The 19,992-nt window shown below is 31.6% G+C and overlaps 2 protein-coding genes across 2 annotated transcripts; both read right to left on the bottom strand.

The window, feature by feature from the left end:
• Nucleotides 1-663: 663 nt before the first annotated feature.
• On the bottom strand, nucleotides 664-2,167 carry LOC137933590 (larval cuticle protein LCP-17-like). Its single transcript, XM_068777606.1, has 4 exons — nucleotides 2,060-2,167; nucleotides 1,752-1,946; nucleotides 1,277-1,381; nucleotides 664-922 (listed from the first exon to the last, which is right to left on the bottom strand). The coding sequence occupies exons 1-4, from the start codon at nucleotides 2,060-2,062 to the stop codon at nucleotides 809-811; spliced, it is 417 nt and encodes a 138-aa protein (XP_068633707.1). The 5' UTR covers nucleotides 2,063-2,167; the 3' UTR covers nucleotides 664-808.
• A 5,946-nt stretch (nucleotides 2,168-8,113) lies between these two features.
• On the bottom strand, nucleotides 8,114-11,876 carry LOC137933592 (larval cuticle protein LCP-14-like). The gene is made up of 4 exons (XM_068777608.1): nucleotides 11,788-11,876; nucleotides 10,402-10,584; nucleotides 9,463-9,567; nucleotides 8,114-8,406 (listed from the first exon to the last, which is right to left on the bottom strand). Exons 1-4 carry the CDS (start codon nucleotides 11,788-11,790, stop codon nucleotides 8,296-8,298), a joined length of 402 nt encoding a protein of 133 aa, XP_068633709.1. The 5' UTR covers nucleotides 11,791-11,876; the 3' UTR covers nucleotides 8,114-8,295.
• Between the last annotated feature and the right edge of the window lie 8,116 nt (nucleotides 11,877-19,992).

Genomic DNA, 19,992 nt, shown 5'->3' with positions numbered 1-19,992 from the left:
TTTAGGTTTATTGAAGGTATTTCGTGAAATTGTTCATCATATAATAAAAATATATTTCATTAAATACACCTTATGTAAAACAAACATATAAGATATAACGAAATATACAAAATTTGGAAAAATTCCAAGATGCATAATGAACAATACGCTGTATAACATTTTTAAGACATCGACAAAAACTGGTTTTTATTGTCTAATTAGCATTAAAATGTAATTTTAATGCGGATCGTTGTACAAAATTCTGTGATTTATTTATCTAGGTAAAATTATTAATATACGATTAAGGATATTAAAATTTGTAAAGGTTATCAATAAAATGAAATGAATAGCATTTAATTGATGAATTATAGGCAACTGAAATTAAAAAAAGCAATTTTGCTATGAAATTATGCTCTATTCATATGAATTAACGATTTTTGCTATATTATAAGAAATTAAAAAAGAAAGCATTAATAATTCTTTTGAAGTTATCATATACATGACAAATAGTTATTTGTAAGTTACAATGAAACAAATATCAAGCCAAAAAGTGTATAGAAGTGTATAGTCGGTATTGTTCGTCCCAATTATTTTCAATGTACTTCAAGTGCATAATCATTAATCATATGTAGAACACTGGTTATTGATCAGTGTATGGGAAGTCGATAAAAAGAAAAGGCAATGTAATTTTCTAAGTTGTTCTTCATTTCAAAATCCATTTCGTTTTTACAATCACGAGAAAAATAAAACATAAACAAAAACGTAAACCATGGTATCAACAATTTTCTACAGGCAGTGTAAGTTTGTACTAGATCGTCATGTGGACAGCTTAAGCGACGGTCTTCTTAACAACGAATTCCGCTGGTGGTGGGTGGTCAGCGATGTACTGCAGACTGCGGAGGATCAGCTCTGGTACTGGTGGGGGCACGGGGAGGTGGCTTCCCTGTTGACAACAAAAAATAAATTATCTTAACAAAAACACATCAAGTCTATATCATGTATTAAACATTATATAGAATCCAATAAAAACGATATTCCAATTTTAAGCGCGCGCATAATTATAGGTTAATAATATCCATCCAGGTTTTAAAGATCAAGGATAAACTACTCACATGATAGACATTAAAATGAATTATGAATAGCAGATACATTTCAACTATTGAAATAAACTTGTATTTAAATAATTCGACAAGATATTCGCTCATAAAAAATGATAATTAATATTTGGGTTTCATTATGCGATTGATGATTTCAACGGCTTATCAGAGCTAATTGAAGTAAAATTAAAAATAATTACAGAGGGCTGGTATCCATCTTCGTTGGCGACGTAGGACAGTTCAACGGGAGATCCGTCGGGAGCGGAGTAACGGTAAGATCCCTTAACTTCCAAGGTAGCGGCTTCCTGTTTGCAAAAATAATAATATTATTAGCTATAACACATTTGTGCTGAACTCTACATAGGAAAAGGAGTATTCCTAACAATTATCAAGTCTCTCTACGTTTTAGTTCCAGACTCGGTGACATGAGTCATAACATAGTTCAAAATCTCTTGTGTATATTTTTATCGATATAAATTTAATTGTTTATGTATGTCACCAAGACATCGTTTTCATGACCAAATTCATCAATAAGCAGAAACAATATCTTTTATAGAAAAAGCTTTATCTTTAATGATGATGCTTTGCAATAAATGAAATGGGAATATAATTTTAATAGTGATATAGAGTTTTATCACTTGATAATTAATATAAAGTGTTAGTAAATAAACTTACAGAGTTGGGGTTCTTCACGACACCCTCAGCCTGGGCGGCGATTCCGTTTCCGGTTTCGTAGACGTATTGGAAAGCACCATCGGGGCTGCTGTCGAAGTCGGACCTTACAATGGGAGCCTGAGACTCGTCGATTTGTACGTGGGCAACGTCAGCGCTGACCCAGGCGATAGCCGCAACGAGAACGTACAGGAATTTCTGAAGACGCAAGTGATAAAGTTCAAATTATAAAATTGATTCGTTAAAGCAACCATTTTAAGTTTGAAATTATGTTACAATTATTTTTTGTTCGTATAATAAATAGAGCTTACCATTTTGAGTGGAGTGGGTTTACTGAGTCTGATTCAGTGACAGTCTGATTTGGAATGGTGATGCGATGTGTTTATATAGGTAGATTACGTCCAGAATCAAGATGCGAATTCATTATTTTCTTGTTTTGACTTGAACTTGTCGCGTCGGTCATAGATTAGACATTTGAATATGCGCTGAATTTTTAATTAGGTCTATCAGTTAATACTTTTCGGATAACTTGAAATTAAAATAAGGAATCACATTTTTTCTAAATCGTCTAATATAGTAGATCGGGGAATAAATTCCTTCGTATTTTATGTAAAAATTCATGATGTTTTTTTTAAATTTTATTTACATTTAGTTATAGTACATAGATGCCATTTTGTTCATTGACTTTTTGACCTTGAAAATATAACCTTTTTAATGTTATCAAAATAAACCTTAAACAAAAAGTATAAGCAATGTTTTTATTGCAATTTCAAATATTTTATTCTCTCCAGCCTAATAAATGCATACTTCTTTCCAAAACTATTTCATTTATTTTAACTTTTTGTTATTAAGATATACCCTATGCTATTTTCATAGAAAAATTTTGATCCTCTTAAGATTAAGTAAGTAGAAAAGGCTGCAGGGAACCCAAAATCTCATTGCCGTAAAAGGTTACTTAAATATGCAAAGAGGATTGTCATCGGAAAATGTAGTTTGAAGTAACTATTGTATGATCACTACACGTAAGCACATACGGAACAGCTTTATGAATTTATTAATCAAAATGCTTTTTACGCAACTTTTTTATTATTATTTTGTAGAATTTATATTAATGTATATTCATGACAAAAAATAATATAAATTTGCGTAAGTATAATAATAATAATAATAAAAATAATTAACGTAATGCGAAGAAAACTGTAATATTTATTATGATTTCAGCCGCAGGACTGTCCACACCTGGACATAGGCCTTCCGTATATTTCCAATAAGACTGTAAAGAAGGCAGCGTGCATTAAGCGTCTTTCCGATTATCTTAATAAAGCCGTCATACATGGGTTGACACCCTTCTCGGTGCTTACAAGTCCGTGATTTCAACTTCATTATCTTAAGACCCAATGAGCCAATTCTGCGCGTGTGATCCGACTACTTCCACCTCTCTTTGTGAATTCAATGGGATATATTGCAAGTATGAAAGAACCAATCTATGGAAAGGACAAATATTAGGTCGGGTAAGCGAAATTGAAGCCATGTGCATTAAACATTAAATTAGAAAAACGATAAATTAATAAAACTAAGAACGAAAGTAAAATAACTTATACAAAATATTAGAACAAACAAAAATAAAATTTGATAACAATTTGACTGTGATAATATGTTCAAATTTAGTTAGTAAAAATAATACAAGGAATGAACAAATTTGTATTGAAAAATAAAAGATACCTGAGTGAGGTGAGGTAATGGATGAAAGTGAAGGAAAGATGGAAACTAAGATAGGATGAGTATGTAACATCATGTGAACTTTGTTAGAAGACCGAATGAACTAACATAAGAAAAATGAAAGAAGAGAAAAGAAATAAAAGAAAGATGTGAAAAAATTAATTAAAAATTGGAAGTTCTCTGTCCCTGAACGAGACAGGGGATTAGCAAAGGTTCCCAAAAATGGGGGCCTTAAAAAATCAAACTATGGATCTCTTCATTACAAATTCGATCGCGTAGAGAAATCCCTAAAGTCATAATAATATGTTAAATTTAAAATTACATCTTGAACTAAAAAGTTTATTAATTAAACATCTTTTTAATCGAAGGGGTATCATATTACGAACTTCCTTCCTTTTAAAAGATCTATGGGTTTGGTTCAAAATGCTATAGATACGTTATTTACGTGCCCTTAGTGCCTCTTTGACTACACGATTTTTCGTCAAACAAAATGCTAAGAACAGAACAGAAAAGTAGTTCAAAAATTGCAGTTTAAACTTCAAGCATGATATATTATAATAGTTTTAAACTAATCTTAGTACAACGTTCTAATAAAAGGAGAATTAAATCATCTTTACGTTATGTATACATATGGCTTATGGTTTAAGTTAATTTAATATATCTTTAAGAAAGACCAAATACGAGTACATTTGGCTGAGGCAACCTAAGGAATATTAATAATATATATATATATATATATATATATATATAATCACAATAATTTTCTTACAAATATCTTTGTAAATCAAAATTTACATTTTAAAAAAGAACATTCGAATCAATTTCAATTTCCATTTTTTATACTTTTTCCAAGATAGCCTCTTCCCGAGGATGTTATAAGTCATAAGGTAAACCCAGGAAACATGTTATACCTTTTTTTAGGCTTTAGAAAATTTACGACTCTTTTGTGAATAACTGCATACGATTTTACAAATATACATCCGTGTAATACGTGTGAACTATCATGCATTAAATAAGCAAAAAAACCTTTATTATTATTTATATCTTTACACACATATACAAGATTTCTTAGTGATAATTAAGCTCGGTGATAGATTTCTTTAACAATTGTTTTGTAGAATCGTATTTTTATACAGGCAAAATAAACCTACTCAATTTATTGTGCCCAAATTTGTGAATCCTATATTTCGTTTGTTTGTTTCAGCTCAAACACGCCGAACGCAAGGCTTAGGCCTTCTCCTAAGATATCTATGGCGGGATTCACCATAATCGCGACCCTTGTCGATGGATTGACGATCGCAATGTGGTATACGTACGTACCATACGTAGAGGGCGCTGCTGCCCCTACTCACAAAATTTGTTAGTCCGCTGTAGTAATCCTATATAATTAATACACAAAGTGTGAATTATTTGCAATTTAAGTGTACATAGATTGCATCCACGGAATTAAATCGGCGACCTGCCATCGTAATTCTCAGTCCTCTACCGCTGGGCATATGCTTTAGGCCTAATAGATATATATTTTAAATTGATGAATACTATCACAGAGCAGCTCAATTTGATTGTAGCTCCAAGCATTTTCAAGTATAATAAAGAGTAAATTAAAACGTAAAGACTTAAACAAAATCAGCAAATGTCGAGGATCGAACCTAGATTTCCAATTTTCAGTCTACTATTAGCAACATTACTGTGGTTTGTAATCGAATGTCATACCAATTTTTTTGTCATAAATTACTAGATCAGAAATCTTGACTAGGACTGGCTGGTTAGAAGACAACGCACTATACAAGGTTACTGCATGTTCATTTATTACGTTTGCTTACAATAAAAAATGGTTGACCTTCGTCTTCCTGAGTATTAATTTTGTATTCGTAGGCCACTAAAGGTTATTATTACCTGATATGTGATATTTTTGAATGTGCGCAGACGAGTGGGTGAACACGACGTCTCGTAGTAGACAGTCAAGGTCAAATTATCACTCACCCTACGTAAATTAATAATAAGCTTACAAAGTTCATATAACAGAAATAAGGATCAATTCTCAATACAAATAACTAATTGTATGAAGTTATTTCAAAACAGATCATATCTTTTTCTACTTATGTACTTTCTGGTAATACGTCTTTGCTGACCACGTTTTTTTTTTTTACTTACAGACTTCTTATTGCCAGATTAATGGCTGGTGAGGCCTGAAGGTTCTAAAGTTCACTCACAAGGTGAATAGATGACCTTGTAAATATCGTCGGAAGACGCTAAATGTAGACTGCTTCCTTATATGGGAGAAGCCTATGTCTGGCAGTGGACGTTCTGCGGATGAAATGGTGATGAAGATTGGCAAGTCGCTATTCTGCATTTATGGGTTTTGATGATGAATTTATGGTCCATCGCGTTGATGGGGTTCAGTGCTAGTTTTCGAAGATTTTCTTACCATGCATTGGCTGCTCACCCTCATCAATCAAACTCTTCTTTACTTAACCAAATTTTACTACACTATCAATGCTGCTTTTGAACCTCGTTGATGTTTGCTCTTGACAAACCTCAATCATTTACCAAGTTATTAAAACATTTCAATGTTATCCTATTACCTATCGTCACTTCTCAAATTCACCACGGATTTTACCCAGTTATATCGAAAAGGTTACAGTTTTTTTTTTTACTTTAGTCGTGTAGGCTGTATATTTGTTTTCCAGGGAACAGTAAATTCTATTTGTACTAACACATTTACTTTTTACAGCTCTACAGTAGTTTACAAATTGTATAGTTATGCCACTAGAAGAGTAATTTTATGGAAACAATACTAAACGTTTTGAATACTTAAAATCAAATAATAGCAACTGACTGTTTTGTTTAATTCTCAAAAGTTGAGGAAAGGCTGACCAAAGACATTTGAAATGCTAAACGTGTATTGAGTGATAGCCCAAGTCAAGTCTTCTCTCAGGACATATATGCATATAGTCACTTCATGAAGCGTCCGCCTGTAATATATTGAAAGCCTCCCAGCCAAGTGGACCCGCAAGCTTAGTTATTACAATAATAACATGTTAACAGGTTCATCATAAATTCTTTAAAATTATAATTTAACAACCAGATAAAAGATATTCAAAACTTTTGACATTCTAAAATCTTCAGCTACAAAATATTCCTCGGAAAAAAAATAATACGAACGATTGTAATAATTTTTTGACATTTGCGTTAGACCGTGACATATAAGATATTTATTGTTTCGACAGTTTTTTTGTATCGAAATTTTGAATAAAAGCAAATGTTACTTTGTACATCTTCACTATAAATATCACACTTAATAACTCGCCTATGTGTTAAAAAAAGAACAATCAATTGAATATTTAACGATCGTGGCTATTATTGACTTGAGTAGTATGTTCTTTACAGAATCTTATACATCCGTATTCACATTACATTATCAATTTTCGTTAGTTATCAACCTTCAAAGCATTACAACTTACTCTGCAAAAATACAATGGGTTTATAAAGGATATTTAAAGGAATTAGGCGTTATTTTGCGGAAGTCCATCCTAAGTACGAAAAGGACCAATAATTAGCCACTTTCTCACGTGCAGTGGTAGTTGTGCCTTTTGGCACTAATCGGTGTAACATAACTCCTGAAGATGCCACGTGGAGGGGTAAAACACGTGTTGAGTGATTTAACGGTCGTAGTTGTGTAATTCGCATTGTTTGCCGCATGCGCATTTATCAGCGGGCTGGCGGGCGGTGCACTTTGTTGCACAACTACCACTGCATGTGCGGAAGTGGCTAAATATTGGTCTTTTTCTTACTAATAATGGATACACAGGGTGATGGGTGTAAAACCTTTGAAAGGGTGAATGTACAGATAACTTACTATCAATTAATGCTTAATACAGCTTATCAAATGATCGATTGGGTCCTAAATAATGACCTAATATGTAAAAAGCGTTTTAAAAAGTGGGATAACTACGTATTAAAATTATTATTATAAATTATTTATTGTTTCATATCTTCTCCTACAAACGGCGCACTGTGAAGAAGTTATTTATTTGTTGCATTTTCATAGATTAAATAATTATTCCGGAGCGGTCACTTTATACAAAGTCATTGGAATTAGCTGTAAAAACTTTTTGCAGATAAATAAGCCATATATTTATCCTTTTCAATCTTCTATACCTATAATCAATTACCTGGTATATCAAAGCTAATGTTGTAATAAGTTTTCAAAAAAATATGAGCCATTGTACGGAGTCTTGATTCGAATTTTGACGAACTGATGGCGTCAGATGCCGCAAGGTCCTGAGGTAAACACCACGGACTGGCAAGCGCAGTTAAGGACATCCGCCCTAGGCGTCCCATAAGCTTTAGTTTCTAGTTTTTAAATCTAGTTCACTGACCCTCCCGCGCCGTGAACTCAGTACCGATGAAGCTGTAAAAGCCTTAGGGCTAACAGGATTAATATCTTCAGAAACAATACGATACATACATCCACCTATAAGGTGGACTTATAACCGTGTTAAGGTCGGCTGGCTCGCTGGATGCAGAACGGCTCAGACCTCAGAATATATTGGAAAAATATGTGGGGGCCCATGTCCAGCTATGGACATGCCATGGTTCAAATGATATTGTTGTGCATTGTGTACAAAATAAGAAAATGCCCATTAACAAAAATGTACAATTTTATTGCATAGAAATTATGAAAATATAATTGATATTATATTACATTGCGTTCCCATTTAAGTATTATATTTTAATTAATACTTGTTGGTGTTGGTGTCATTGAGTTGATCATTCGTTGTCGTCTTATTGAAGCGTAATGTTTTGGTTGTTTCGGAGCACGGTCTTAGTTCTTCGCGGTCTCTTCTTTGTAGGGGTGAGCGGCGATGTATTCCAAAGCACGAAGAATGTAGTCGGGGATCGGAAGAGGGGCTGGTGGTGTGGGAAGATGCGCACCCTGTTAAGAAACAAATAATAAAATTAATTATTTACATTTGCACGGTATAAAATTAGATTTATTTAATTAAATACACACCGCCGAAGACCTTCATATGTGACATAATAAAAGACAAACTTTACAAAAAAGGTTATGATCCTCAGAAGTGACATATAAAAAGGAGGCTTTCAATTGTGTCAATGTAATAATCAACTGTAATTATTATAATAATTCTATTAATTGTAAACTCGGTGTTTTGGATAATTTTTTTTTAATAATTGACAAGTTAGGGCTGATAGAATGTTTTAATAATATGTAGATAACAAAATCATTTATTTATGACACTGTAATCTCAACTAAGTGTACTATTACTAATTAAATATGTGAAAACTTTTAAATGGTTTTCCTTTATTTATAATCTGTTATTATTATTATTATTATTATTAATAATAATAAGAAATAAATAAATGATTCTCTTTATTGACGCAATTTTCTACGTTCGAAACAATATATATAAAATATCAAGGTTTTAAAATATTTCTGGGAAATTTTCCGGATTAAAATATTATAAATTAAAACAAATAAACATCGCCATAAATACTATTATGTCTAAAGTTAGCAAATTTATCTAAATGTGTATACACTAACATTTTAAACTCGAAAATAATTTTAAAATTTGCAAATGAATTTTGACCCGTAAAGAGTTACTGCTAATTTTAAATATAAATGTACCTTTAACCTTTATTTAACCTAAATTAAATTAGTAACTCTTTTTGTGCGTGTTTTAATTTTAAATTTAAAAAGTTTATTAAATTGTACAATTCTATAAAAATGAAAAAGATTTTTTAAGTAATAATATAACTTGGGAATAAATTTAGTTACTCTTGTATCTGTATATTGTAAAAGTGACCAAAAAAATCTTCTGTTTGTTGTGGGCTTTTAGTTGGAGCATTCATAAGAGAGCTTGATATGATTCTAGTTTTAAATTAAGATCTGATGTGCTTCTCATGACATAAGCTGTCCATGTCCATTATCCTCTGATAATAACACGAGTAAATGATTGAAGAGATGAAATACCTGTGGGTGGTAGCCGGTTTCGTCAGCTACGTAAGTTGTCTCGATTCTCTGTCCGTCTGGTGCAATGTATGATACTGAACCATGAACCTGGTGAGCAACCTCATCCTGCAACAGATTTAAAGCCGGTTTTTATTTGTTTACATATCTTGTTAGTTGTATATTTACAACTCATTTATGAATATGTTAAAATTCGTTTTGCTTGCATTCATTTTTAGTTTCTCCGATTTTGACGTAGCTAAGAAAATATATCTCTTAACCAACGTTAACTCATAAGGTGAATAGACATTGTTAGAGTCATCGGAAAACGCTGGACGCAGGCCACTTCCAATCGATCTCATTAAAAATCTATAGGGATGGTCATATCCTGCGATCCATGATCTTTGACTTCTTTATAATAACTAAACTAGTTTCTGTGTACCCGCCAAGCTGTTAAGTATCTTAAGCGGTGACACAGCGCATAGGCTCCCAAGGGGACTTCGGTTGGAACCATCACTCGAATCTTGCTTAGCTTCCCTTTGTGTTATAAGAAATTTTTAACATCGGCTACTTTTTACACCAAACACTTGCAGCACGAAGTTAATATCGTTAAAAAAGAAAAATTAATTATGTTAAATTGTCTATAGTTAAGTAAACAAATTGTTATTTTTTTAAAACATATCATACGAACTTTTGTAGCTGTGAATGAAAGTAAGTAACTAACAATATGTACAGGTGATGGATTTGAAGTGGGCAGGCCATATAGCGCGCAGAACAGATGTGATTTAAGTTGAGGAGACCACAGACTGATGTCCATTCGCAAGGTGGACAGATGACTTTGTTAAGGTTTTCGAAAAAACGTTGGATGAAGGCCGTTTACAAATAGATATCTGTGTAAAATATTGTTCAGTAGGGGAAGTCTTCACTGAAATGATGATGAAAAATGATGAATTATAATTTCACCTTGTTCAATGATCTGATTTGTCCTTCGGCTTGTGCAGAAATACCGTTCTCAGTTTCGTAAACATACTGGTATCCACCCTCGGGGTGATGGTAGTAGTCACTTCGTACAACGTTCGCTTCTGGGTCCGGGACCACAGCGGCGAAAGCGCAGGCAATGGCGCATAATGCGAATACAATGATTTTCTGAAAAAAAAAATATTAATCTCAATAGATATTATAAATAGACATACACGGTGATCGGCCATAGGTATTAAAGCTTTAAAATTATATGTATACAGTCTAAGAAAAAAGAAAATAAGATAGAAGAAGAAGAAAGAGAAAATAAAATAAATAAGGAACTCAGGAAGACCAGATCAGGTGTCAGAATGAAATGTACAAATTTTTACCGCCCATGAAACGGTCTTTAGAGGGGATTCATGTAGGCGTATATGACATATAAATATATCACTACTATGAAATGACACAAAACGTCAATGTGACATAATAAACATTGTTCCAATTGGTTTAATTGAGCACCACAAATGTATAGCCGATTTATCAAAAAAAAATATTGAAGTATTTACACCTATTCAAAATCATTTTGTATGAACTGATATCACTATGAAATATATCACATTAATTTTTTTCTATTGAAATGCTATAAACTAATAATTTGTTATTATAATATTCAGTAATCCTAATGAATTGAAAACGCTTTTTTAACTATATTTTCTTTAAATGATTCCAGAAAGCATTGATTTTTGGATATAAGGTAACCCTGTAAATTTGATATCACCCCGTATCATTAAATAATTGCTTAATACTAAATTAAGACAATACTTATTGATATTTTATACGTAAAACGACATTTCAAGTGACATTTGATATACAAGTTTCGATTTATAATAAATTAGCTAAGCGTTAAATCAAATCGACCCAGATAGGACAAATATAGGAGTCTACGAATAATGAAGTGTGGCGAATTCTTATTACAACAAAATGCAATCTGGCATCTTCTATTATATAACTCATACATCAAACCGTTATGCAAACACTACAGTGCTTAATATATTAAATTAATAGTTTATAATTCACTCTACCCAAAATTATTTGAAATGAAAATTTGAAAAAATATATACATTATTCAGTTTCGATTTCGTGACCTCATTTCATTAATTTTATATTCAATGCTTTTATTAACAATCGATCAACATATATCACAATATAATATATATAATCTTGAAATCCTCTTTTACTATGGATTAGTTTATTCACAGAAATATTTTATTTTTTACGTAATCTACAGACAAACAATATATTGGACATACAGAGACTAATTATTTATATCGTATATTGTATTACAAACATATGTTTAAAATAAAAAATATTCTTTAGTTGAAAGCTCACCATTTTGAATACCTTCACGATCTACCGACGAGACGTTATAATTGTGTTTTAAGGAATAAAATCCTTTTATATTCTTATTTGAACACAACGATATCATCGTTTGGTTGGAAATGATAGGAAAGGTCAATTTTTTGCCTTTTTTTCATACCTTTTACCGGCTCTACACACTTGACATTTAGCTAAAGATACGAAACATGTTTAGGCCATTCATTTCTAGTTAACTAAAATATTTCGGCTTCACTTCTTTAAAATTTTCTAATATCGAAAATAATTTTCCATTTAATCGTAATAAATAAACACTTAATATGATTTCAGTTACGATTCATCGCATCAAATTAAATTGTGCCCTTGACATCTAAATACCTGTACTGTAAAAAAGAGCTTCGTGGTTTTCCTTATAAATAAAATTATTCATCGTATCATTAATATGTATATAGACTACATTTTATTTATCACGTCTATATTTTGCAGTATTCAAATCAATATAGCTGCCTCGTCAGTATCATAATTATTTATTTGTTTATCTAATATTCTTTATTGTACACGTTAAGATACATTTAATAAGTTTTACAATAATATACAAAAAAGTACAATGGGCGGTCTTATCATACAAGACAATCTCTTACAGACAGCCATAGTATGGAAAAGGTAAAAGTACTAATAATGGGTAGTTTACGTGTACAAAAATACATATTTTCAAACAAACGAACATAAACATACATACATACGTATATAACATTTATACCTATAATAAATAAGGTTTAATACTTATAATGAATATAATGCAATAATAAATAAAAACATCTAACTGACTTCGATCAGTATTGGTTCGATCGCACTTGCCTCAGAAAGAAACAGAAATGAATTAAGAGATAGATAATAGAATTAAGATATAGAATTATAGGTCTAGAAAATGGTTCTTAAACATTTTCTTGAAAATAGGTAGTGAGTTAGCACGTCTTGTATTCAGCGGTAAATCATTCCACAATCGAACGGCCTGCGTGGTGAAAGATTTGGCCATAAACGAGGAAGAATGCACCGGTATTTTTAATTCCAGATTCTCTGATGATCTCAAAGACCTCTCATGCGTATCCTGAAGAAATTGATTTGAGATAAGAGGAAGTGAGTGGATTGAAAAGAATATTAAAGAGTAGATAAAGTATGCGAGCATTCCGGCGAAGCCTTATGGGTAACCAATTAGCTTAGCTTAGCGCGAAATTCCGAAACATGATCATATTTTCGGCGGCCAAATATGAAGCGAATACAAAAGTTTTGAAGGCGCTCAAGTTTATTTAGTTGGTTTTCAGTGTGGTCTAGATAGCTGACATCTGTGTAATCAAGGATTGGGAGAAGGAGTGACTGTGCATGAGAAATTTTAGTAGTAGTAGGTAAAAAGTAGCTAAGACGTCGTAAAGACCCCGATGCAAATAGTTTATGGCTCATTTCCCGAAGCTGTGGACCCCATCAAAGCAGTTTATCGAAATGAATGCCAAGGTTTTTAACTGTCTCACTGAAAGAAATCACTGTGCCGTTACAAGCTACAGGTGGCAATAACGCCTAGTTTAGTTTGGATAGCATTCTACTGCTGCCGATCACAATGGCCTGCATTTTAGATGGATTGGCGGCTAATCCATAGGTCTTGCTCCATTGCAAATGCTGTCCATATCACAGTTTATGCAGGCAATAGCTTCCGCAATCTTATCCAATGGTGCTTGAGAATAAATTTGAAGATCATCTGCATAAAGATGGCAGGCAGAACAATAAATTTGTGTTTGATTTTAAATATATATTGATTTATATGAAAATTATATTCTTATTTACAGATTAAAATTCAGATTTGAGGCGCCTACCGTTTTGTATTAATTTTTGACTTATAACATGACAACATTTTTTTTAGTTAACTCATATGCAATTATGCAGAACCAAAATTACATATACAGTGATTAAATCTTTCTGACACCCCTGGAATCTAGACTACAGTCTACCAGGACTCCTAAATATCCACTGTTATACGAAAAATAAGCACAGTACCGCTTGGTTGCGATAGACACTTATAAATAACTACGTACGTAACTTACAAATGCATTCGTTATTTTACTCCATATATTGCATCACTTAGAAGTAAATAATTGTAGCATTACATTTTAATTTAATTAATTTTTATACAGTTCTTAATCGTGTTCTGATTCTTTACCTTACACATTTTTTTTTAATTTTCAGAAACTTTAAATATGGCCGCTTAAAATTCCTACTAGAATCGGCCCTGATTTCGTTCATTTTTTAAATGCAGTAAATCTCTTCATTCAAACCAATTGTTAAATAAACATTTAATTAAAGTAAATAAAACAAATAGAGTCGTTATACAAACACAACTATCGACATTTTTAATATATAGTTTTGGTAATAGATACGTTAAAAAAAACTAAACGAAATTATATAAGATGGAACATCCCACGCAGGCCAAAGGCTTCGCTATGTTTGAACTCATGATCTATCGGAAGTGGATTTTTCCAGACGTATATAATTTAGCATATAAATTACAGATAAAACTAGTAACAAAATATTAATGATTACCTATTAACACGATAAAAATCAAAAATCACTCTTTTTTTTTCTTTTTTTGGTTTTTAATATTATGTTAAATTTACGTGCCTCATATTTACGATTAATTATTATATATGTTTGTTTGCCTGTTATAGTGTACATTGTTGGATATGCTCGGAATTTCTTAACGAAATCTAACATGAAATAAGGAGGATCTCCTTAGAGTCCCCTTAGAGTCTCCTTAGTCTATCCTTCGATAGACATTGAAATTTACCGATATAGCTCAGCAGTTTGATAAGTTGAAGTGGGAGTAGACAGGCATTATAGCTAGAAGTACGTGTGGATGCTGGAGCCATGAGGTTCTAAAATGGGAACTACGAATCAGCAAACACGTTTTAGTAGGACGCTGGAATCAATTAAAAATCTATGTGAAGACTTATATTCAGCAATGGCCATTTATAGAAAAATTGGTGATGAAGATGATTATATATCATACAAAACACGTTCATACTGAAACAACATAGACTTTTCGATAACATCGACCATTTAAAATAACTTATTTCGTATATTAATTAACTAATTATGACGATACATTGAACGAGGCAGTTTTGTTATTTTTAGTAAGAATATACAAAGATAAATATAAATAGATATATACCATACAAACAGGTACTGAACATATTTTTAAATTGAAAGATGTTGCTTGCCTTTGCGGAGGTCAAAATGTTTTCTACATAAGTATAGTATAACGAACTTGTCCACTACGAAATGCCTGCTCGCGTGAAGCGACTCCTCACGCACAAGCCACGTGCCGCACATAATTAAATAGCGTATTATTTCATTGGAATTCCTCAGCTATGACATTTACTTGAACAATATTATATTAGTGACGTCAGTAAGGAAAACAGCTAAAACATTGATCAGTCAATGTAAATTTGGTTTATGTGTTGCAATATCTATCGAAGCTCATACATGAAGAGGTATAGATGTTAATTAAAATTCAAAATCTATTTATACTCGATTAGATAGACATATCTTGTTGATGGCAACATTAGTAAATGTGTAGTGTAGTGTAGTAGTGTAGTAAAGAAGAACACACAAACGAAGTTCAGCAGAACTATATTTCTGTCTATATTAAGTCATTTTAAATTTTATGTTTAATAAACATTGAAAGCTTGCAAGCGAACATTCTTAAGGTGTGCCATCTTTTTTAAAGAAAGTGTCGATCTTCTAGGGAGCCTCGATTTTTAAAAACTATTTAAATTTAGATTTTCAAATTTTTTTTTTCAATATATATGGATATACATCGTGGATAAGCCCTCTACTTGGTAGGTCAAGACGAGTTAAGGTCGCTAGAAGTCACTTGCTTGCACTGCGCGCTGACCAACACCGGCCATCATGACGATCCTTGGAAGAGGTCCATGTCTTGCAGTGGACCTCTATGAGCTGATATTATGATGATGAAATATGGATATGAAATGTGTGTACCACAGCAACTGAAACAATTAATGTATTAGAAACCAAACTAACTTATCGTAAGAATGCAAAACAAGACACGTGTTTCGTCTGTCAATTCACCGACCTAATTATTTTACATAACACCTTTAGATTATTTTTGTAAGACTATATTAAAGAAAGCTTCTATATAATAGATTCAATAACATCGATTTCAATCTCAAAACAATTTGTAACTTAATTAACGATTTTTTTTAATAAAAGAAATTATTTGAGTATTTAAATGTAGTGGAAAATTCACTTAGCACTTTTAATTTTGATATTACTGTCAACCTTTATTACAAATACAATAATTACTAATTATTTTCAAATAAATCCTTAGTTTTATTGGAAATAAAATTTTGTGTTTAAAAATCCTTTACTCATCAACATGTAACTGTTATAGATAAAATCTTTAGTTGGTTAACCGAAGAACGTGATTTTGATTTCAAAGATAGATTAAAAAAACATATTTATTTTACACGGAATTGTATGTTTTAGCGTATCGACGTGAAAGCTAAACATTAGTATTCTATAAGAGTATGTTCCGAGTACATAGTGACATTACAGTTTTTTTTTTTATGTTACTATTACAAAGTAATTCGATTATTCAGATTAAGAACCTATGTAGCGAATACTTTATATTATTAAAATTATAATAAATTTTATTTACGATAGAATCTTAATGGTCGTGTTAGTAAAATAAATACCAAAAACCGGTCAAAGCTAATAATTTTTATATCCCCGATAAAATGTTTTCAAGGTTACATCTTGAAGTAAAACCTGTCTTCTGGCTAGCTCATTGAATTGTGTATAATGTGGAAAAAATGCATCTGTGTGAGGCATCATGGCCTATTTGTAAAAGGTATAGACGATAATCAAACGAGTTGGGGCCAGTGTTTAGGTATTGTTGCTCAAAATCTTGCTTGCTTTTGTATCAAATTAACTTAATATAACTTGGTGCTATAATGGTCACCTTGTATTTAAAAATATTAATGGTGTCAAAAAAACAATCATAACAATTAATAATGTCATATATATTTCTTTAATAAATAATAATACGGTATTAGTCCAATGTGTTACTAGAATTTTCGAAAATTAGACTGTCATAGAAATAAAAAATCACCTTGAGTTTATTTATAAACGGTAATTCTCGTTTATGGGTAGAGAAATAACTTGTTCATGATTTAAAAAAAAATTGTTTTATCATTTTTGTTGAAATAATCAAATCTCTTAATCGCGAAATTCTATAAAATCTGGCTGTTAATTTCAACTGTTATTTAGTGGATTGTTATTGATATTATTATTTGGCGGTGTGAGTTGGCCCCACATTATTTGGACCCACTACATAATCAAGGCTGCAGGAAGTCGCAGGATACGGGTGTCGCAAGGCCGGTTTTTGTGGGAGACCTATACCTCGCAGTAGATGTCTATCGGCAGACATGAATGAATGATTAAATATGGTAGATAATAGTGTAATTATTAAATTTTTATTATGAGAAACAATTGTTTATTGTCCCAAATAACATAAACTTAAGATTTCCTAATCCGATCACACAATTTAAGTATACAAATATTTTTTACAAGATTATATTCACAATAGATTCAATATAAAGCAACAAGATTGTAGCCTTAGACTTCAAAATATTTACGTGATTAACTGAATATGACAGATCTATATGAGAGATCGTAAAAGTTGTCGAACCTAACTCTTTCTGGAAAGAACAGTTTGAATTAAAAATTATTATTTTATTATAAAATTATTCCTTGTCATCCTCCTTGTTTCAACGTATAGACGGTCCATTACAAGGCACAGGCCTATTATACAGACATAACCACCACGCTTGGCAGGAGTTATTTTGGTACGCCAAGAACGCTGCTGCCCATTCTCTGAAAACTTGTTTGTGAGCAGTGGCAATCCTATATAAATAACGCACAAAATGTGAATTACATAAAATTGTATGACGGGAATTGCACCCACGACCAACGATCGCAAGGAAAAATCCTCTACCGCTAAGCTATCACTGCGCATCATTATATCTGCTCATATTGCATTAACTTAGTTATAACTTAATTTAAAATATGGTTCGGTCATGTCGTGTCCTATAATAAGAGTTGAAGTTTCAATGTAGCGATTATATGATAAGAATCAAAAAAAAATTACACATGATTATGAAGTTGTTTGCATTTTGGTGTATTTTCCTTTTATTGACCCAGAAAATACTCAAAGTTTTTGTCGAAATCCCATTATATGTAATTATTATTTAAACGTAAGTATAAGCAACGTTATTAAATTGCCTTAAGCTATATTACTTTAAAAGCTAAAATATTAACCAAGAAGTCAGTACTTTGAGAAATGATAACAGTGAAGAGTAAATAGCACTGCAATTCCTTTTCTAGTAACAGAAAATATATGTGAGATGGTTTTTCTTACTTAATCAAACGTCTTCTTGTTTGTTTTTAAAATGTAACTTTGTGACAGACACTAACGGATTGGTTTCAACTTTTTTTGTAAAAACAAACCAAAAGAATAAAACTGAAAATATATTTTAATAGTTTACCAATATTTAAAACGTTTTTCGTTTTTCATATATTTTACGTTATCTTTAAATATTCTTCTCTCTGTTGAAAAGCACAACTTCTCTTAGAGAGAAAGAGTTTAGTCACGCAGACCGCAATAGAGGTATTGAAATATTAATTATAGATATTTCTTCACGACGTTTTTCTTCACAGCTTGTAAACAGTGACACTGTTAACTGCATTATAGAATTTATATCAAAAAGGTACATCTCTCAGAACTCAAACCCACTACCTTACCGTCCCTATCCACTCTACCTTTTTTCCTTACCACTCACTTCTTGTTTACATCTTCAAAACAATTAGTTTGATAAAAATAATGTTTATGAATTAGAATGTAATATTAAAAAAATGTAATCACGTAAACGAATGATTTATTTCTAAATAAAAACCAACAGATGAAAGTCTAATACGTCGTTAGACCTGATACCATCGAGCTGGAATTACCAATTAGTGCCGCATCGAGCAATGGATTACATCTGATGGAGATAGACGGAATCAGTAGGAGCTACGATCCTCGATTTTGTAGATAGAGAAAAAGAACTTAAACTAAATAATGTATTATATATATAAATACATCAATGCAAAATGAATACTAAATAAAATTTAATAAAACTAAAAGAAATACTACAATAAGCATACAACATATTCAAACTAACACATGTTCGATTGGCACGTGTAATTATTGCAGCCAATAGAATACATGCATCAAAATTGATATATGAGTTAAATTTAAAAACGTGTTACTTTAATTAATATATTATTACGACTTGACAACGAAATATCGAGTTTTGATCGGATAACGAATATGTAGCAAGTTATATAAAAGTACCCGCTGGCAAATTTAACGACAACTATTAATTATAATAACTAGTTACGGTAAAAATTTGACCAACATTTTACTAATATTAAAAATGATAGACAATCATGAATTTTTCATGCTGAAAGTAACACCTCTCTATTCAGATGATTAGAATGATCATTAAAATGTTCAAAATGTCCCCGCTATTATGTTTTTTTCGTTCCCCTTGTTTGGTGTGGGACAGGGATGTTACAATTTCGGGCAATTAGTTCTTCTTTCACTTTATCTTACATGCATTTTCTTTCTTTCATCCATCATAAAATTTTTCACTCCATAAGCATTATTGTTATTCAACCATCAGCTTTCATCCTTCTTCTCCATTCCCAAAGTATCACAGATTATTTGACATATTAGCGTTTCCTGGTTTTGTGTTTTGACTTTTGTATCTTACATTTTTTTATATTTTACTACTGATTTATTATTATTCTTTATCATGTTAATAATGACAAAAATCATCATTAATCTATCTAAATTATACTTAATGTAAGTAGTACTAACAGATGTGCATGCGCAAAACTCTAACTAGCATTTGATAAAATTGGTATTGTGACAATTTCGCAATGTCATATTTTACTTTGGCTGTTGATGTAGAGACAGCTGAGAAATAAGGTTACCTTATTTTAAGTCATAGTGTTGTGGGCACTGCATCTAAGTTTGCCACCCAGGACAATGCCTAAGCATCTGACCTATTTACTTATAGAACTAGACAGTTATTGGGCATGATATTG

The sequence above is a fragment of the Battus philenor genome, unplaced genomic scaffold, assembly GCF_028537555.1.
Source record: "Battus philenor isolate CCGP_79_NKW_IND1 unplaced genomic scaffold, ilBatPhil1.0.hap1 SCAF_13, whole genome shotgun sequence".
Classification (NCBI taxonomy): Eukaryota; Metazoa; Arthropoda; class Insecta; order Lepidoptera; family Papilionidae; genus Battus; species Battus philenor.
The sequence above is the reverse complement of the archived record's forward strand: the minus strand, read 5'-3'. Positions and strand labels throughout refer to the sequence as shown.

Bases quoted from the DNA above. Each gene is read 5' to 3' on its own strand.
- LOC137933590 (XM_068777606.1), bottom strand. The intron at 1,382-1,751 runs GTAAGTTTATTT...TTTTGCAAACAG, and splicing joins TCGTGAAGAACCCCAACTCT to GAAGCCGCTACCTTGGAAGT. The intron at 923-1,276 runs GTAATTATTTTT...TGTTGTCAACAG, and splicing joins AAGATGGATACCAGCCCTCT to GGAAGCCACCTCCCCGTGCC.
- LOC137933592 (XM_068777608.1), bottom strand. The intron at 9,568-10,401 runs GTGAAATTATAA...AATCTGTTGCAG, and splicing joins AAATCAGATCATTGAACAAG to GATGAGGTTGCTCACCAGGT. The intron at 8,407-9,462 runs GTATTTCATCTC...GTTTCTTAACAG, and splicing joins AAACCGGCTACCACCCACAG to GGTGCGCATCTTCCCACACC.